General features: G+C 41.4%; 1 protein-coding gene across 1 annotated transcript in view; it reads left to right on the forward strand.

Moving 5' to 3' along the window:
• LOC132092714 (exostosin-1-like) overlaps positions 1-14,461 on the forward strand; it is a 367,552-nt gene that overhangs the window by 278,017 nt on the left and 75,074 nt on the right. Inside the window, exons 3-4 of the mRNA XM_059499069.1 lie at positions 6,608-6,701; positions 10,165-10,272. Coding sequence (XP_059355052.1) covers positions 6,608-6,701; positions 10,165-10,272 — 202 coding nt within the window. The remainder of the gene's footprint in view (positions 1-6,607; positions 6,702-10,164; positions 10,273-14,461) is intronic.

Raw genomic sequence — 14,461 nt, forward strand, 5'->3', positions numbered from 1 at the left:
TTGTCCACAGAGCAACAGCGCATGTAGATGAGGTCCAGTTGGTTGCCTGATTTGTGAGTCGCTGTAGTAGACACTAGCTTGAGATCAAATGAGGTGAGCAGAGTTTTGAAGTCAGCAGCCTGGGGTTTATCTAGGTGGATGTTGAAGTCACCAAGCAGTACCAGAGGAGTACCATCTTCAGGAAAGTTTGATAGCAGCACATCCAACTCCTCCAAGAAGTTTCCCAATTGACCTGGGGGACGATAAATGACCACAAAGTGGATTTTAACAGGGTGGGTTACAGTAATGGCATGTGATTCAAATGAACCAGTACCTGTAGGTGATGGCTGAAGATCAAATTTCCATTCTTTTGATATAAGGAGACCCGTACCTCCCCCCTCTCAGTGGTACGAGGAGTGTGGGAACAAGTTAAATTAGTGGAGAGGGCTGCAGGGGTGGCAGTATCTTCAGGTTTGATCCAAGTCTCTGTCAGTGCCATGAGGTTGAGACCGGAATGAGTAGCAAGAGAAGAAATGAAGTCTGCTTTGTTAACTGCAGACTGGCAGTTCCAGAGACCAACAGGAATAGAGAGCGTAGTAGTAGAGGTCAGAGGGACAGGCCGTAGGTTTGTCAGACAGGCCTTCGTGCGACGTCCATAGCGTGCTCTCCGAGTGTTAGTAAGAATGCATACAATAGAATCGCCAATAATTTGGGCTCTTTCAACAGGTTTTTCAGTGGGTGTGTCACTGAGTGGGGAGAACTTGTTTAATGTTTAAATCGTAACGGAAGAACTGTGTTTTGTCCTGTGACTATGCTGCCTCACAGTCACCTAATCCCCTGCTACGGGGCTCTGCAACCGGAACCGAACAATGTGAAGGACTCGCTAAGCTAGGCGCATCCAAAGCCTAGTCTAAGGCCTTCACATTCTTAAATCCCTCATAGTGTTGCCAGACTTACGATAATTTTTACCTCTGTACGCTGTACGATCAAAAATGGAAAAAAAAATGCTGTAATGTACAATAATTTCTGAATTTTATGAATATTTAAATGATGGTAGTTGCAGTCATAGGGCTTCTTTTCTCATACATGAAATCGGCTCATTACAGACACTCTAAAAGCATTCGTGTGCACCTGAGGGTGTGTTAAGAATGCAGGAGAGTGCCCTGCTTTAAAGCTAACAAGCACTAGTTGCGGTCCATGACAGCAAGAACCCCTTCAACATCTGGCAACACGCAGGATTCTGATGACAGCGGCTCAGATGTGGAGTTAACCGCACCACGCAGCAACAGCTAAATTCCTTATTCACTGGACGTGACAAAGCAAGTGTTAAAAACAGTCACTGAAAATAATGGAAATTGAATTTTTTATTTATTTTTCGTTTTTTTGCCACCCTAAGCAAAATGTTGCCCTGGGAAACCTTGTTTATTTGTATCCTCATTTGAAACTGTTACAGAATAGCACAGGAGGCTGAGGATAACAGAAAGACATTTTTATTCAGGCACAAGCAGAGGAGCGGGAAGTGCTGGGTTAAGTGATGTAGTGGAAGGCTGTGATGAATGGATCCGTAGTAGAGGGGTAGAGACGAAGGAGGGAGGTGTACCACACACACGCACAGAGATGACTGGGAACTTCTGGAGGTCGCTGGAGAGAGGTAAGTAGAGATAGAGTTAGTCCATAGAGGTAGCATAAAGGTAAGACCTTGTTGCGAACGAGACCGGGCACTGACTGAGTGCGTGTGTGTGGTATTTGTGGTGCAGAGGTTATTGAATGTTGATGGTCAGGTGGAAACGATCAGTACTCAGGTGAGGGCGTGCGTTGTGATTAGATGGAGGTGGAACCTGGCGTGTCTGTAACAGTACCCCCCTCCCCACGGCCCGCTCCTGAGGGCCAAGGACCCCGACGACGTGGTGGACGTCCTCTTCCTCTTGGAGCTGGCCTGTAAGGATGACTGGAGTGGAAGGTGTTTAGTAAGTTCGGATCCAGGATGTCGTTACGTGGGACCCATGAATGTTCCTCTGGACCATATCCTTCCCAGTCCACTAGGTATTCAAGTTGTCCACCACGCCGCCGGGAGTCCAGGATGTCTCGTACTTCATAGACAGCACCGTCTTCGAGTAGGAGTGCTTGGGGGGCTTCGGCTTTGCCAGGTTCTGTGGAGGGAGAAACAGAGGGATGGTGAGGCTTAAGGAGGGACACATGGAAAGTGGGGTGAATCCGGTACTCAGGTGGTAGTTGGAGTTTGAAAATGACCGGATTGATCTGCTCTAGGATGGTGAATGGGCCAATGAATCTGGGACTTAGCTTGCGGCAGGGCAGGCGCAGGTGGATGTCCCGGGTGGACAGCCAGACCTTCTGACCGGGTTGGTATGCCAGGGCCTCAGATCGGCGAAGGTCGGCTGTCATCCTGCACCTGCGTAGGGCCCATTGGAGTTGGTGGTGAGCCGCGTCCCAGACCCTCTCGCTCTCCCGGAACCAGTAGTCAAAATCGAGGCCATCTGAGGGTTCTCCTGACCAGGGGAAGAGTGGAGGTTGGTAGCCAAGCACCCACTGGAATGGAGGGAGTCCGGTGGTAGGTTGTCGCAGGGAGTTCTGTGCATACTCGGCCCACCCTAGGAACTGGTTCCAGGAGTTCTGGTGGCCATAGCAGAAGGTACGGAGGAAGCGTCCAATCTCCTGAACCTTCCTCTCCATCTGCCCATTGGATTGTGGATGGTATCCGGAGGACAGACTGATGGCCACACCTAGGAGCGAATGGAATGCTTTCCATACCCGGGAGATGAACTGAGGACCTCTGTCTGAGACGATGTCTTCTGGGATGCCGAAGTACCTGAAGACATGGTTAAATAGTAACTCGGCCATTTCCATGGCTGTGGGCAGACATGATTTAGAAAATTTGTCCACTATGACTAGAATGCAGTTATTGTTATAGGAAGGAGGAAGATCAGTAATAAAATCCACCCCTAGGTGTGACCACAGGCGATTAGGGACGGGCAAAGGATGGAGCTTGCCTGATGGTAGATGGCGTGGGCTTTTAGAGATGGCGCAGTCTGTACATCCGTTCACGTACCTTCTGACGTCAGAAGCCATGTTGGGCCACCAGAAGTGTTCCCTTAGCAACGAGAGGGTTTCATTGACCCCCGGGTGACCAGTGCCAAGAGAGGTGTGAGCAGAGTGAATGAGTGGAGTGCGCCGTGTCCTGGGGGTTTCTTCGGGGTCTGTAGAAATTGGCAAAGCCAAGGAAGTTCTTTGTTGGAGTTCTTTGATTGTGGTAGGAATGGGCCAATTTCTCACAGCATTTACCTTCCCCTCGTCCATCCGGATGCCACTGCTGTTGATGTTGTGACCAAGGAACTGCACTGAGGGGCTGATGGAAGGAGCATTTCTCGGCCTTGAGGTAGAGCTGAAAGGCCCTCAGGCGTTGCAGGACCTCCGCAACGTGACGACGATGTTCCGCTAGGCTGTGGGAGTAAATGGGCTTCTCCCAAGCTGGTCTGCCAAAAACTTCTCGGAAATGGTCGATGAAGCTGGAATAAGACTGGATAACTGGGTTATTCTCAGTCCAAATTGAATCGGCCAACTGAAGAGCTTTACCTTGTAGTTGGGATATCAAGAAGGCCACCTTGGATCTTTCGGTTGGATATAAGTGCGGTTGCATCTCCAGGACCAGCGAGCATTGCAGTAGAAATCCGTCGAAGGAGGGAGGTGTACCACACACATGCACTGAGATGACTGGGCACTTCTGGAGATCGCTGGAGAGGTGTAAGTAGAGATAGAGTTAGTCCTTAGAGTTAGCATAAAGGTAAGACCTTGCTGCGAACGGAACCGGACGCTGACTGAGTGCGTGTGTGTGGTATTTGTGGTGCAGAGGTGATTGAATGTTGATGAGGGTCAGGTGGAAGTGATCAGTACTCAGGTGAGGGTGTGCGCTGTGATTATATGGAGGTGGAACCTGGCGTGTCTGTAACAGAAACATTAGCCATATTGTCACCTTAAATTAAAACAAGTCTAATTAGACATTGCTATTACTGTATTAGAATAGCTTCAAATGTGTGTGTGTGTGTGTGTGTGTGTATATATATATATATATATATATATATATATATATATATATATATATATATATATATATATAAAGCTTTTCTTGCATTGTTCAGAACATAAGGTTATTCTGTACACACTGTGAAAAACACATTGACTTTTTGTGTCAAACTTTTCATTTTAATTACAACGCACAAAAGAGGTAAACCAGATCCAGCAACTGAAGACAACTGAAAAGCAGTTTTTCTTTCTCTAATTAATTTTTATTTCAAATTTAGTTGGTGCTCAAGAAATATTATGTCTTTACTTGGGCTGTTAATTGAACATGTTAAACAAGCACAATTAAGAAAAACTATGTGGTTTAATAAATGTTTAACAAAAAAAAGGGTCTGCTCTCTAAAGTAACTAGCAAAAAGTAAAGTTTATATTTGCTGCAATACTTATCTTGGTCTGAACACCACCACATAATTAATTTGATTGAAATTTTATGTTTTAATTAATTGACATCTCCCTTTTTGGAAATGAATTTTTGGAGAGAATGTTATTGTAGCATTTGCAGTCTAGGTTATGTCCAGTCTTCTTGTTGGAGACCCTTATCCAACAAAGCAAGAGGCCAGGAGGTTTGATCTTTGAGAAAACTAGTCCCAAAGTGATTCTTACAACTCTGCTACTTCTAGCACCAACATTTTCAGCACAAACTTGCAGAGCAAGCAATCTCAGATGTCTAGACCCCTTTCTTACAAGTTGTGGAGAATTGTTGCGATCACAAATCTTGTGAAGTTTGTCGACTGAGGGAACAGCTGCATACAACACGACAGGAGAGATTGGATTTCCACCCACCAGCACATAGAGCATTTTGGCAGCATCCTTGTGAGTTGTTTGGGTTGTGTTTGCTTTTCAGTATGTGTGTGCATGCATAAGTAGAAATGTGTAGGTGTGTGAGGCTGAGTGATGCAGTCATATACCTGAATGACAGAGACAGATTGTGTGTATGGCTCCTGAATAACCATTTGACAGTTTGCTATAAGAGTGGGACTGTCGCGTCCAACCTGTCAATCATTTTTAATGCAGTCCTCCAATTGATTTTGATCATCAAAAGTGAATTCAAAAGCACTCAGTGGCATATAGTTAGCAGCCTGCTGCCTAATTCTGTATTTGTGCTATTTCTAGTCATACTTCAGATACCCTATTTTCATATATATAGATATGCAAAAGCCTCTAAGTACGTCTGATGTCTTATCCTATCAAATAAATGTATGCAAATAACATATATGTATACTTTATATGCATACCGGCTAGAATAAATCTGTTCACTTCCCATCAGTACTATTTTTGCATCGTTTAGAATAATGATTTTTGTTAATATTTTGAATTATATTTTAATTTATATTTTCAGATTTTTAATAAAAGTTTTAGAAGTAATTTTGTATTGTCTTTTTGTGGTTTTGTTTATTAGTTGTTGTTTGTTTTTGCTGCTGCTGTTGTTGTTGGTTTAAATGTTATATATATGATATATATATATATATATATATATATATATATATATATATATATATATTTTTTTTTTTTTTTTTTTATATATATTTTTTTAATATATTAGCATTTTTTAATTTTTTGATTTTTGATTTAGTTTAGTTATTTAGATATTCTTAAACTTAACAAAAATGATAAACGTTGCCATGGCAGTTACAAATACATTTTATATTAAAATACATTTTTATATTTTATTTCACTTAATGTTTATTTTATTTCAAATAATGATTTGTATTTGTTTGTTTGTGGAGAAAGAAAAAAAGTTCAAAAGAAGACTGAATTGCTGAATGGCTGGTGCAGGATAGTGAAAATAGAGGAAAGAAAGTGAGAGAAAGAAAGGCAGTAATTATAAGAGAATTAAACAGAGGAGAGTGAGCTCTAGCAAGATTAAGGCTGACTCTCAGAACAGAAGGAGAGAGCAAATAACAGGATCTCTCACTGTCATCCCTCCATCTTCAGCTTCATCTTGATTTTTCACTCCCAATATGTTTATTGTGTGATCTTAATATAAAATGCCAGAAGAAATAAAACACATCAGACTCCAATATCTGATTGGATGAGCTGCATCATCGTTTTTTTTTTTTTTTTTTTTTTTACTTTAACATGTATTATTGAGCCTGGCACAACTTTATATTCATTGTGTAATTAATGTATGTAATATAAGTTTTCCAGGTCCAGTTTCCTATATATATATATATATATATATATATATATATACATATATTTATTTATTTATTTATTTTGAAAAGTACCATTGGCCTATAGTATATTTTTATTGTAAGTATTTTTTTGAACAATAATGTTGATAGTTGTGTGGTTGTGGACATGAATGATTGCTGTTTGGTGATTTAGAGATTGTTTTCACCATTAGCCCTACCCACATTTGTGCGTTTGGTGTATGAGTATGTGCCAGTATGTAAATCAGTCTCATCTTTTTTTCAAGGTTAACAATGAAAAGTTTATGAAAATTGAGTAACAAATGTAAAGATGCTTTTGTATCCATTTTAAGCGAGCAGATTCTGATTTCTGAATTTTTTGTTTATGTTTGTGTCCAAAGGTTTGATTACCAAGAGCTGCTACACAACTCCAGTTTTTGCCTTGTTCCTCGGGGCAGGCGTCTCGGGTCCTTCCGCTTTCTAGAGGCCCTGCAGGTTGGTGACTCTTCCATGTTGCTTTTCATAACAGGTTTTTTTGATTGGCCTGAATGTTTTTAAGGCTCAGCCGTTTGGAGCCCTGAAGTTGCACTACCCTGACGTAGAGGTTATTGATATTGACATTCTGTCATCTTTTCAAAAACACCTAGAGATGACTTATATTGAAGAGGAGAGGTGAAGAGAACTATTAATAAACCTCTCTCGCTCTCTCTCTCTCCCGCTCTATTTATATCTCTCAGTGTGTGTGTGGTTATTCATTAGTTGTGCTCTCTACTCTGGGGTAGTTTGGAGAATCACCTAATGATGCAGTCAAAAGTCCTTATTATAGGAAAGAAAATGCAGTTCACTGTGTCTACCAACATAGTTTTTGTGCAATATATTTTATTTATTAAGCAATCATTATAATCTAAGTTATGAGGGGTTGAGCTGTTCTGTGAACAGTAAAGTTTGTGAAAAGCAGCCTACAAGTCAACAACACACACATATGGGTAAAGATGCAGAAAGAATGAGATGAAACTTTAGCTGAATATATTAATAACTGATTGTCATAAAGCAGAAGCAGTTAGTGCTGCACATGGAGGATTCTAAGATGAACAGAGAGTTTGAATAAATGAATAAATATTATTTTGGAACATTATAAAGTTTAGTAATGCATTTTTTATTATTATTAAATGAATTCATCGTAGGTACATACCCATTTTTTTCTGTGTAAAGAATGTTGGTAAATGGAAGAAAAAAAAACGATAAATAAATGAATAAAACATTTAATAAATGATAGTTAAAAACACAATAGTTGTCATAGCTACAGGCATGCAAGGAGAGTGGAGCTAAATGCAGCTTAAATTAATTTTGTTAAAATAAAGATGACAACAAGAAATTCAACTGAAGAATGCAAAAGACAAATGCAACAGAAAAGACAGTAACCACCGCAGAATGAGCAGGGTTTAAATACATAGTAATGAACCAAACTAGAGACAGGTATGGAACATAAGTGTAACTATGGCAACCAAAGAGAAGATACAGGAACTCATTGAAACACAAAAAAAATTGTACACTTCTCTATTTTATAGTAGTAGGTGGAAAAACTGGATGTGACAAAAGTACGTTCAAATTTACAGTACTCATAAAAGATTATGCAAAAAGTACGCAGATTACTTTCGACTACTAGAGTTTCTGAAGTGTGCATATGATGGACACCTTACTATTTCATGACAACATGGCAAATGTAGTACATCGAGATTTCATTCATACCACACACGGTCATACTATATAGAGAATACTATTTTAGTGATTGTGAAGTAATTACTTAAATAAAATAAATATCTACTCAAGAGAGTAGGCTATGCGATCAGAATAAGATCAAAATAAGTTCTTAAACGTGAACTGACTGTGAGAGTAATAAGGCTTTGTGGTACATTTAGTGTATATTATTAACAAGATGTAAAATGTAATTAAGATGTAAAAACAGACATTTGTAAGTGACTGCAATTGCATATTTCTAGCAGTTGATGTGTTACTTAATCTCTGAAAAGCATCTAATAATTATGAAGTTCACTTTTTGAGAAATGTTCCATCCTCTAAGTAAAGAGTTGCATAAAATCAAAAAGTGGATTAATAAAAATGTGTCCATATGCTGCCACTGAAGACGTTCCCATCCTTAGCCAGTCAAAATGGATATTTGTCAGTCAGATATGGGAGGTAAACTCAGTATTTTTCACATCTCTCCAGCAGTTGTGTGAAGCAGTAGCTCCCTGTGTTGTGCTCTCTGATGGGATCACTTTGAAAAGTGACATCAAAAGGTTTTTAGATGCTGGTGCATGTGGGGCAGCCCTTCTGTTGTCAACCATCTCCATTTAAACATGGAGTCAGGACTGTGTGACCATGTGTGTGTGTGTGTGTGTGTGTGTGTGTGTGAAAGGAAGGAAGGTGTTTATGTGAAAGGTCAGGTGGGATTACCAAAGCTGTGGTCTCTGCCTCACTCCCGATATCTGGCACAAACCTCCTTAAGTCTTCTATATGACTGTCACCTTTGATTCCTGGATGGTCAGGTGCAGTCTGGAATTTATAAAAAGCCTCATCCAAAATACTACTTGCCTCCCTGAATTATACAAATCTATCATTTAAATGGTGTGATTAAATAGTTTTGGTTTTGTTAGGATGTGTTTTGTAAAGTTTAGATGCAGTCAAGATATAGTCTTACTTTTCATTACAAATTGTTCCATTGTTCCTGTTACTGGCAAACAGTGTTTCTGAGTTGGACCAAAGGTATATATTATTGCTTTTAAAGTTTTCGTTATAATGTTTAGCATTGAAAAAATAAAGCACCTCCATGTCCTCTGCTGCATAGTCACATTTTTTGAAAATATTTTTTGTATGTGTGTGTTTATTTGGATCAGGCTTTTCAATGCTGAGCACTAATAGTTATTTCATCCACCAAAAAGTTTAGTAAGCATGGATGTCCTTGTCCTTCATGTGTGACCCAACTATTATTATTATTTTTTTTTCCTTTTAAGGAAAGAAAAGTACAAAGTACACCTGGAGTAACATGTTTTCCTTGAATTGTCCTTTATCTTTTTTAAATAAAAGACTTCAGTGTGCTATAAAAATAATAATAATAACAATAATAATAAAAACTCTGTAAATACTCTACCCTATAATCCGAATAACATGAAAACAGGAAATGCATTTCAACTCTTGAACACCAGAGGAATATATTGTTATACAAGGCATGTTAATTGAAGGAAAGTAGCCAAACATTGTGCAGTTTCTGGTTCTTTGCATTTAAAATATGTGGCTTGGTTTTATTCATGTCATTCTGAACTTAGTGATTCAGTTCCAAATTTCAGCACATGTTGCTTTGAGATTCTGTCAAAATGTCATATATAAAGTTTGGTCCACTTTGCAGCTTATTATGAAAAGATCCACACACTTTGACAAGAAGAAACCGTTTGTTAAAGTCTTAAAAATTACCATTAAATATATGACAGTTGTGGTGCAAGAAACCATGACTAACACGATTAAGATAAATTAATTATATAAAAAAAAAATAATAATTAAAAAAATTACAGAATTTATTCATCTATATTAAAATATGTTTGAGTTTCTATTTGCTGTGGAACACAAAATAAGATGTTTTGAAGAACATTAGTTAACCAGTTTCGGTTCGACTACTATTGTATTTTTCCTCCATATAATGGAAGTCGGTGGCAACTTCTGAATCTGTTAGAACATGTTAGAATCTAATAGCTATTTGCAGATGAAAAAAAAGATATAGAAATAACATTAATTCAAGGTGTCAGTGTACATTTTGACAACAGTTTATCGATTGAAATGAACACTGTGAAAGTGTTGTACAGTTGTTAGTGGTAGTTGATTTGATATAGGTGTGTGTGTGTGTGTGTGTGTGTGTGTGTGTGTGTGTGTGTGTGTGTGTGTGTGTGTGTGTGTGTGTGTTCTACAGGCGGCCTGTATTCCTGTACTGCTAAGTAACGGATGGGAGCTGCCCTTCTCAGAGGTCATTGACTGGAGTAAAGCTGCCATCATTGGAGATGAGAGATTATTGCTGCAGGTACACACACACACACAGACACATTCGCATCAGACCATCAGTGTACAATCCCCCCAAGACACTAACAAACACATATTCTTCTTTATAATAATGAGATCACATTACTATGTAATCTGTTTTAAGAGCCCTATCATTCCTCTTAATAGCAGACTGAAAATCCTGCTCTTTTCCACATTTTTCTAAAGGGAGCTTTAACTAAATGCTGCTAAAATTCACATAAGATAAAAAAAAAAAAAATCAATAAATCCCATGATGTTTTAAGAGCCAGAAAAAAATTTATATCACACCTTAATCAAGCCAATTCACTTTTTTCCAAAAATACATATGGAGGAATTAGCTTCCATTTGAAGAGACAACTGATATATTTAAGCATGACACAATTAATTTAATGCAGTAATAAATGGCAATTTAGGCTACACACACACACACATTCAAATACCCACATTTCACCAATGACTGCAATGTGTTATTAACCCATTAATGTCAAAGTGTAGGACAAATATTTTCTAAATATTTCTGGACACCAAATACAAAGCTACCTCCTTCATAAAATAATTTTCATAAAGAATAATTGTAAATATAAAGCTCCATGTTATAAAGATAACTTTTTAAAAAATGTATAATTTATCTTCATATTGTCATTGCACTAAGTTCCAAAGTAAATTATAAAAAAAAATATTATATGGAGAATATTCACTTCGCTTGGAGTTGACAGCATATCTTTTTCTCTGCTATTTATGTTAGATATATAAATCTTCTAAATGAATAACAAAATAAGGGGGAAAAAACTAGGACTGTGAAATACTAAGTGCCTGTAAAAAAAATATATATATATATATATATATATGTATATATATATATATATATATATACTGTATATATATAAAAGTTAGTTGATATGTTAAAAGATGTTACAATAACATCTTTAAAATCCCCAAACAAAAGTGTGAAAACCTTTTGTGTATGACTTGAACAGTTATATTTCTTTTAATATGTGGAGTTTATTAATAGTTGTTTTGTGTTCCAACTCTTGGACATATTAGTGTTCAAAATGCCACCACAGTTTTGAAGCTGAATAAGCATTTTACTCTGGAGAGAACTGAGAAAATGTCATGTCTAAGAGTCTTAAGCTCCTTTGTGGTATCTGAAGGCAACTTCAAACCACATAAATGAAATTACAGTATACACCGTTCACACATACACAGTTTGTCTGATATTTCAGATAGGATTGTTTTATTAATCTGTCACAGTGTAATTGAGGATGTTAGCCCAACTTTTGTATTTTTTGTATAATCTTGATAAAATACTAAACATTTCAGTAAATTTGTGGAAACCGTACTCGGTTACTAGCGTAACCTCGGTTCCCTGAGATGAGGGAACGAGTACTGCGTAAGCTAGCTTACGCTATGGGAAAAGGTCCCCTTTTCTCGAGAATATGAAGCCAAAAATTATCCTTAATTTTTAAATAATGTAAAACGCAGTGCTGCAGCACAGCAGACCCAAGCGAAGCGGCTCGCGCGCTTATTGGCTGTGCTGCGGCAACTGCAGCAACCTATGGTGAGGCGGCGGAGAGGAACGAACCAATGGGGGCGCTTCGCGCCCATTGGACGTCAGAGCGCGCCAAAATAGGCGTGGCTGGAACTATATAAGCCACCGCTTCACCATAGGGATCAGGTTTTAAATCGACTGAAGCGATCACCCGGTCCGAGCACATAGCACGGCAGGTTACGCAGTACTCGTTCCCTCATCTCAGGGAACCGAGGTTACGCTAGTAACCGAGTACGTTCCCTTTCGAGAGTACTCTCGTACTGCGTAAGCTAGCTTACGCTATGGGAACACAATGTAAAACGCCGTGCGTGCTCGGGAACTTCGACCTGTCACAGCCCAAGGCGAGAGCCCGGGGCTTTATAGCAGGAGAAATCCCAGTCCCAACAGCTAACCTTAGTGAGCTTTATATAGGGAACGAAAAAAGGGGGACGTGATAAGGCTTAGCACGTCTATATAGAAAGTACCCTGGCCTGCAGGGCAGGGACTTGCAGATTATAGAATCTAATAAATGTGGACGGAGAGGCCCAGCCTGCCGCCGCACAGATATCATCCAGTGGTATCCCGCAGGACCACGCCCATGACGAGGCCATACCTCGGGTGGAATGGGCTCTGATGCCGAACGGGCAGTGCAGGCCTTTAGATTTGTAAGCCAGCGAGATAGTGTCTACTATCCATCGCGATAGGCTTTGCTTCGTGGTGGCGAGACCTCGGGTGCGCCCACCAAAGCATATGAAGAGCTGGTCCGACCTCCTGAATAAGGCGGAGCGCGCAATATAGGTTTTGAGAGCCCTGACGGGGCAGATGAAGCTCGCGTTGCTTTCGTCGCTTTGCGAGGAAAGGGCTGACAGCGAGATGACCTGCGCTCTGAACGGTGTTGAGAGCACCTTGGGGACATAGCCGTGTCTTGGTCTGAGAATGACTCTGGAGTCATTAGGCCCAAACTCGAGACAGTCAGCGCTTACAGATAGCGCATGTAAATCCCCCACTCGCTTGACTGAGGCCAGAGCCAGTAGAAAAGCGGTTTTGAACGAAAGAAGCTTCATATCGAAAGACTGAAGCGGTTCAAAAGGGGGGCCCTTTAAGGCCTCTAGGACCGTAGACAGGTCCCAGGAAGGGATTGAAGGGGGTCGGGGAGGGTTCATCCGACGAGCTCCCTTAAGGAAACGAATGACCAGTTCGTTTTTTCCCAGTGATAGGCCGGCCACCGGAGCATGAGAAGCTGCAATGGCTGCCACATACAATTTGAGCGTAGACGGGGATCTGCCCGCATCTAAACGCTCCTGTAGGAAGGAGAGTATCTCCGTCACATCACATAAGTGAGGGTCTAGGTTCCGTGTCCCGCACCAGGTGGAGAACACTGACCATTTCTGCGCGTACAGGCGCCTGGTTGAGGGCGCTCTGGCTTCCGTAATGGTCCTTAACACTCCCTCAGGGAGGTTCCCGGGTACCCGTTGAGGGGCCATACATGAAGGGCCCAAAGTTCGGGGTGGGGATGCCAGAGCGCGCCCTTCAGCTGCGTGAGGAGATCTTTCCGCAGCGGTATTGGCCATGGGGCTGTACTGGACAGCTGCATCAGCTCGGAGAACCAAGGTTGGGTCGTCCAGAGTGGGGCTACTAGCAGCATAGCACATCTGCTCTTCCTGACCCGATCGATGACCTGCGGTAGCATCGCGACCGGTGGGAAGGCATAAAGCGGGCGTCTGGGCCAATCGAGGGCCAGCGCGTCCCTGCTCTTTGAAAAATATATTGGGCAATGAGCGTTGTCTTCTGAGGCGAAGAGGTCGACCTCTGCCCTGCCGAAGATGCTCCACATCAACTGAACCGTTTGTGGGTGAAGAGACCACTCCCCAGGCGGAACATTCGCCCTGGAAAGCATGTCCGGGCCCCGGTTCAGGATGCCAGGTACATGCGCTGCTTTTAGCGAGCGCAGATTGTAATGTGCCCATGTCAGAAGACGTTCGGTCAGGGTGGGCAAGGTTTCTGACCTGACACCACCCTGGCGATTTATGTAGGCCACCACTGACATGCTGTCTGATCTGACCAGAACGTGGTGGCCCTTTAAAAATGGGAGGAAAGCTTTCAGGGACAGTTCGACCGCTATCATCTCCAGACAGTTTATGTGTAACAGTCGCTCCGGGCTCGACCAGAGGCCGGAGGCAGACCTGCCCTCGTACAGGGCGCCCCAACCGAGGTTGGATGCATCTGTCGAGACTACTTTCCATTTCGAGACAGCGCCCGTGCTTACGCCTAACTGATACCAGTTGGCTATTTTCCAAGGGGCCAGAGCTGTGATGCAGCCGTGGGTCACCCTGATGCGCTGTACATGTCACAGAGTCTATGTCTATCCCCAAAAAGGAAATCCTCTGGCTGGGAGACAGAGCGCTCTTGACAATGTTGATCGTGAGACCCAGGCATTCTAAATGGCTGAGGATCCAGGATCTGTGTGTCGTCAGTAGTTCCTCGGAATGGGCTAAAACTAGCCAGTCGTCGAGGTAGTTCAATACTCGCACTCCCCGCATTCTCAGGGGTGCGAGAGCGGCATCCATGCACCGTGTAAACGTACGGGGCGCTACGGAGAGGCCGAATGGAAGAACCATGTACTGATAAGTCTGCCCCTCGAAGGCGAATATCAAGAATGGCC

Source organism: Carassius carassius, chromosome 18 (genome assembly GCF_963082965.1).
Source record: "Carassius carassius chromosome 18, fCarCar2.1, whole genome shotgun sequence".
NCBI lineage: Eukaryota > Metazoa > Chordata > Actinopteri > Cypriniformes > Cyprinidae > Carassius > Carassius carassius.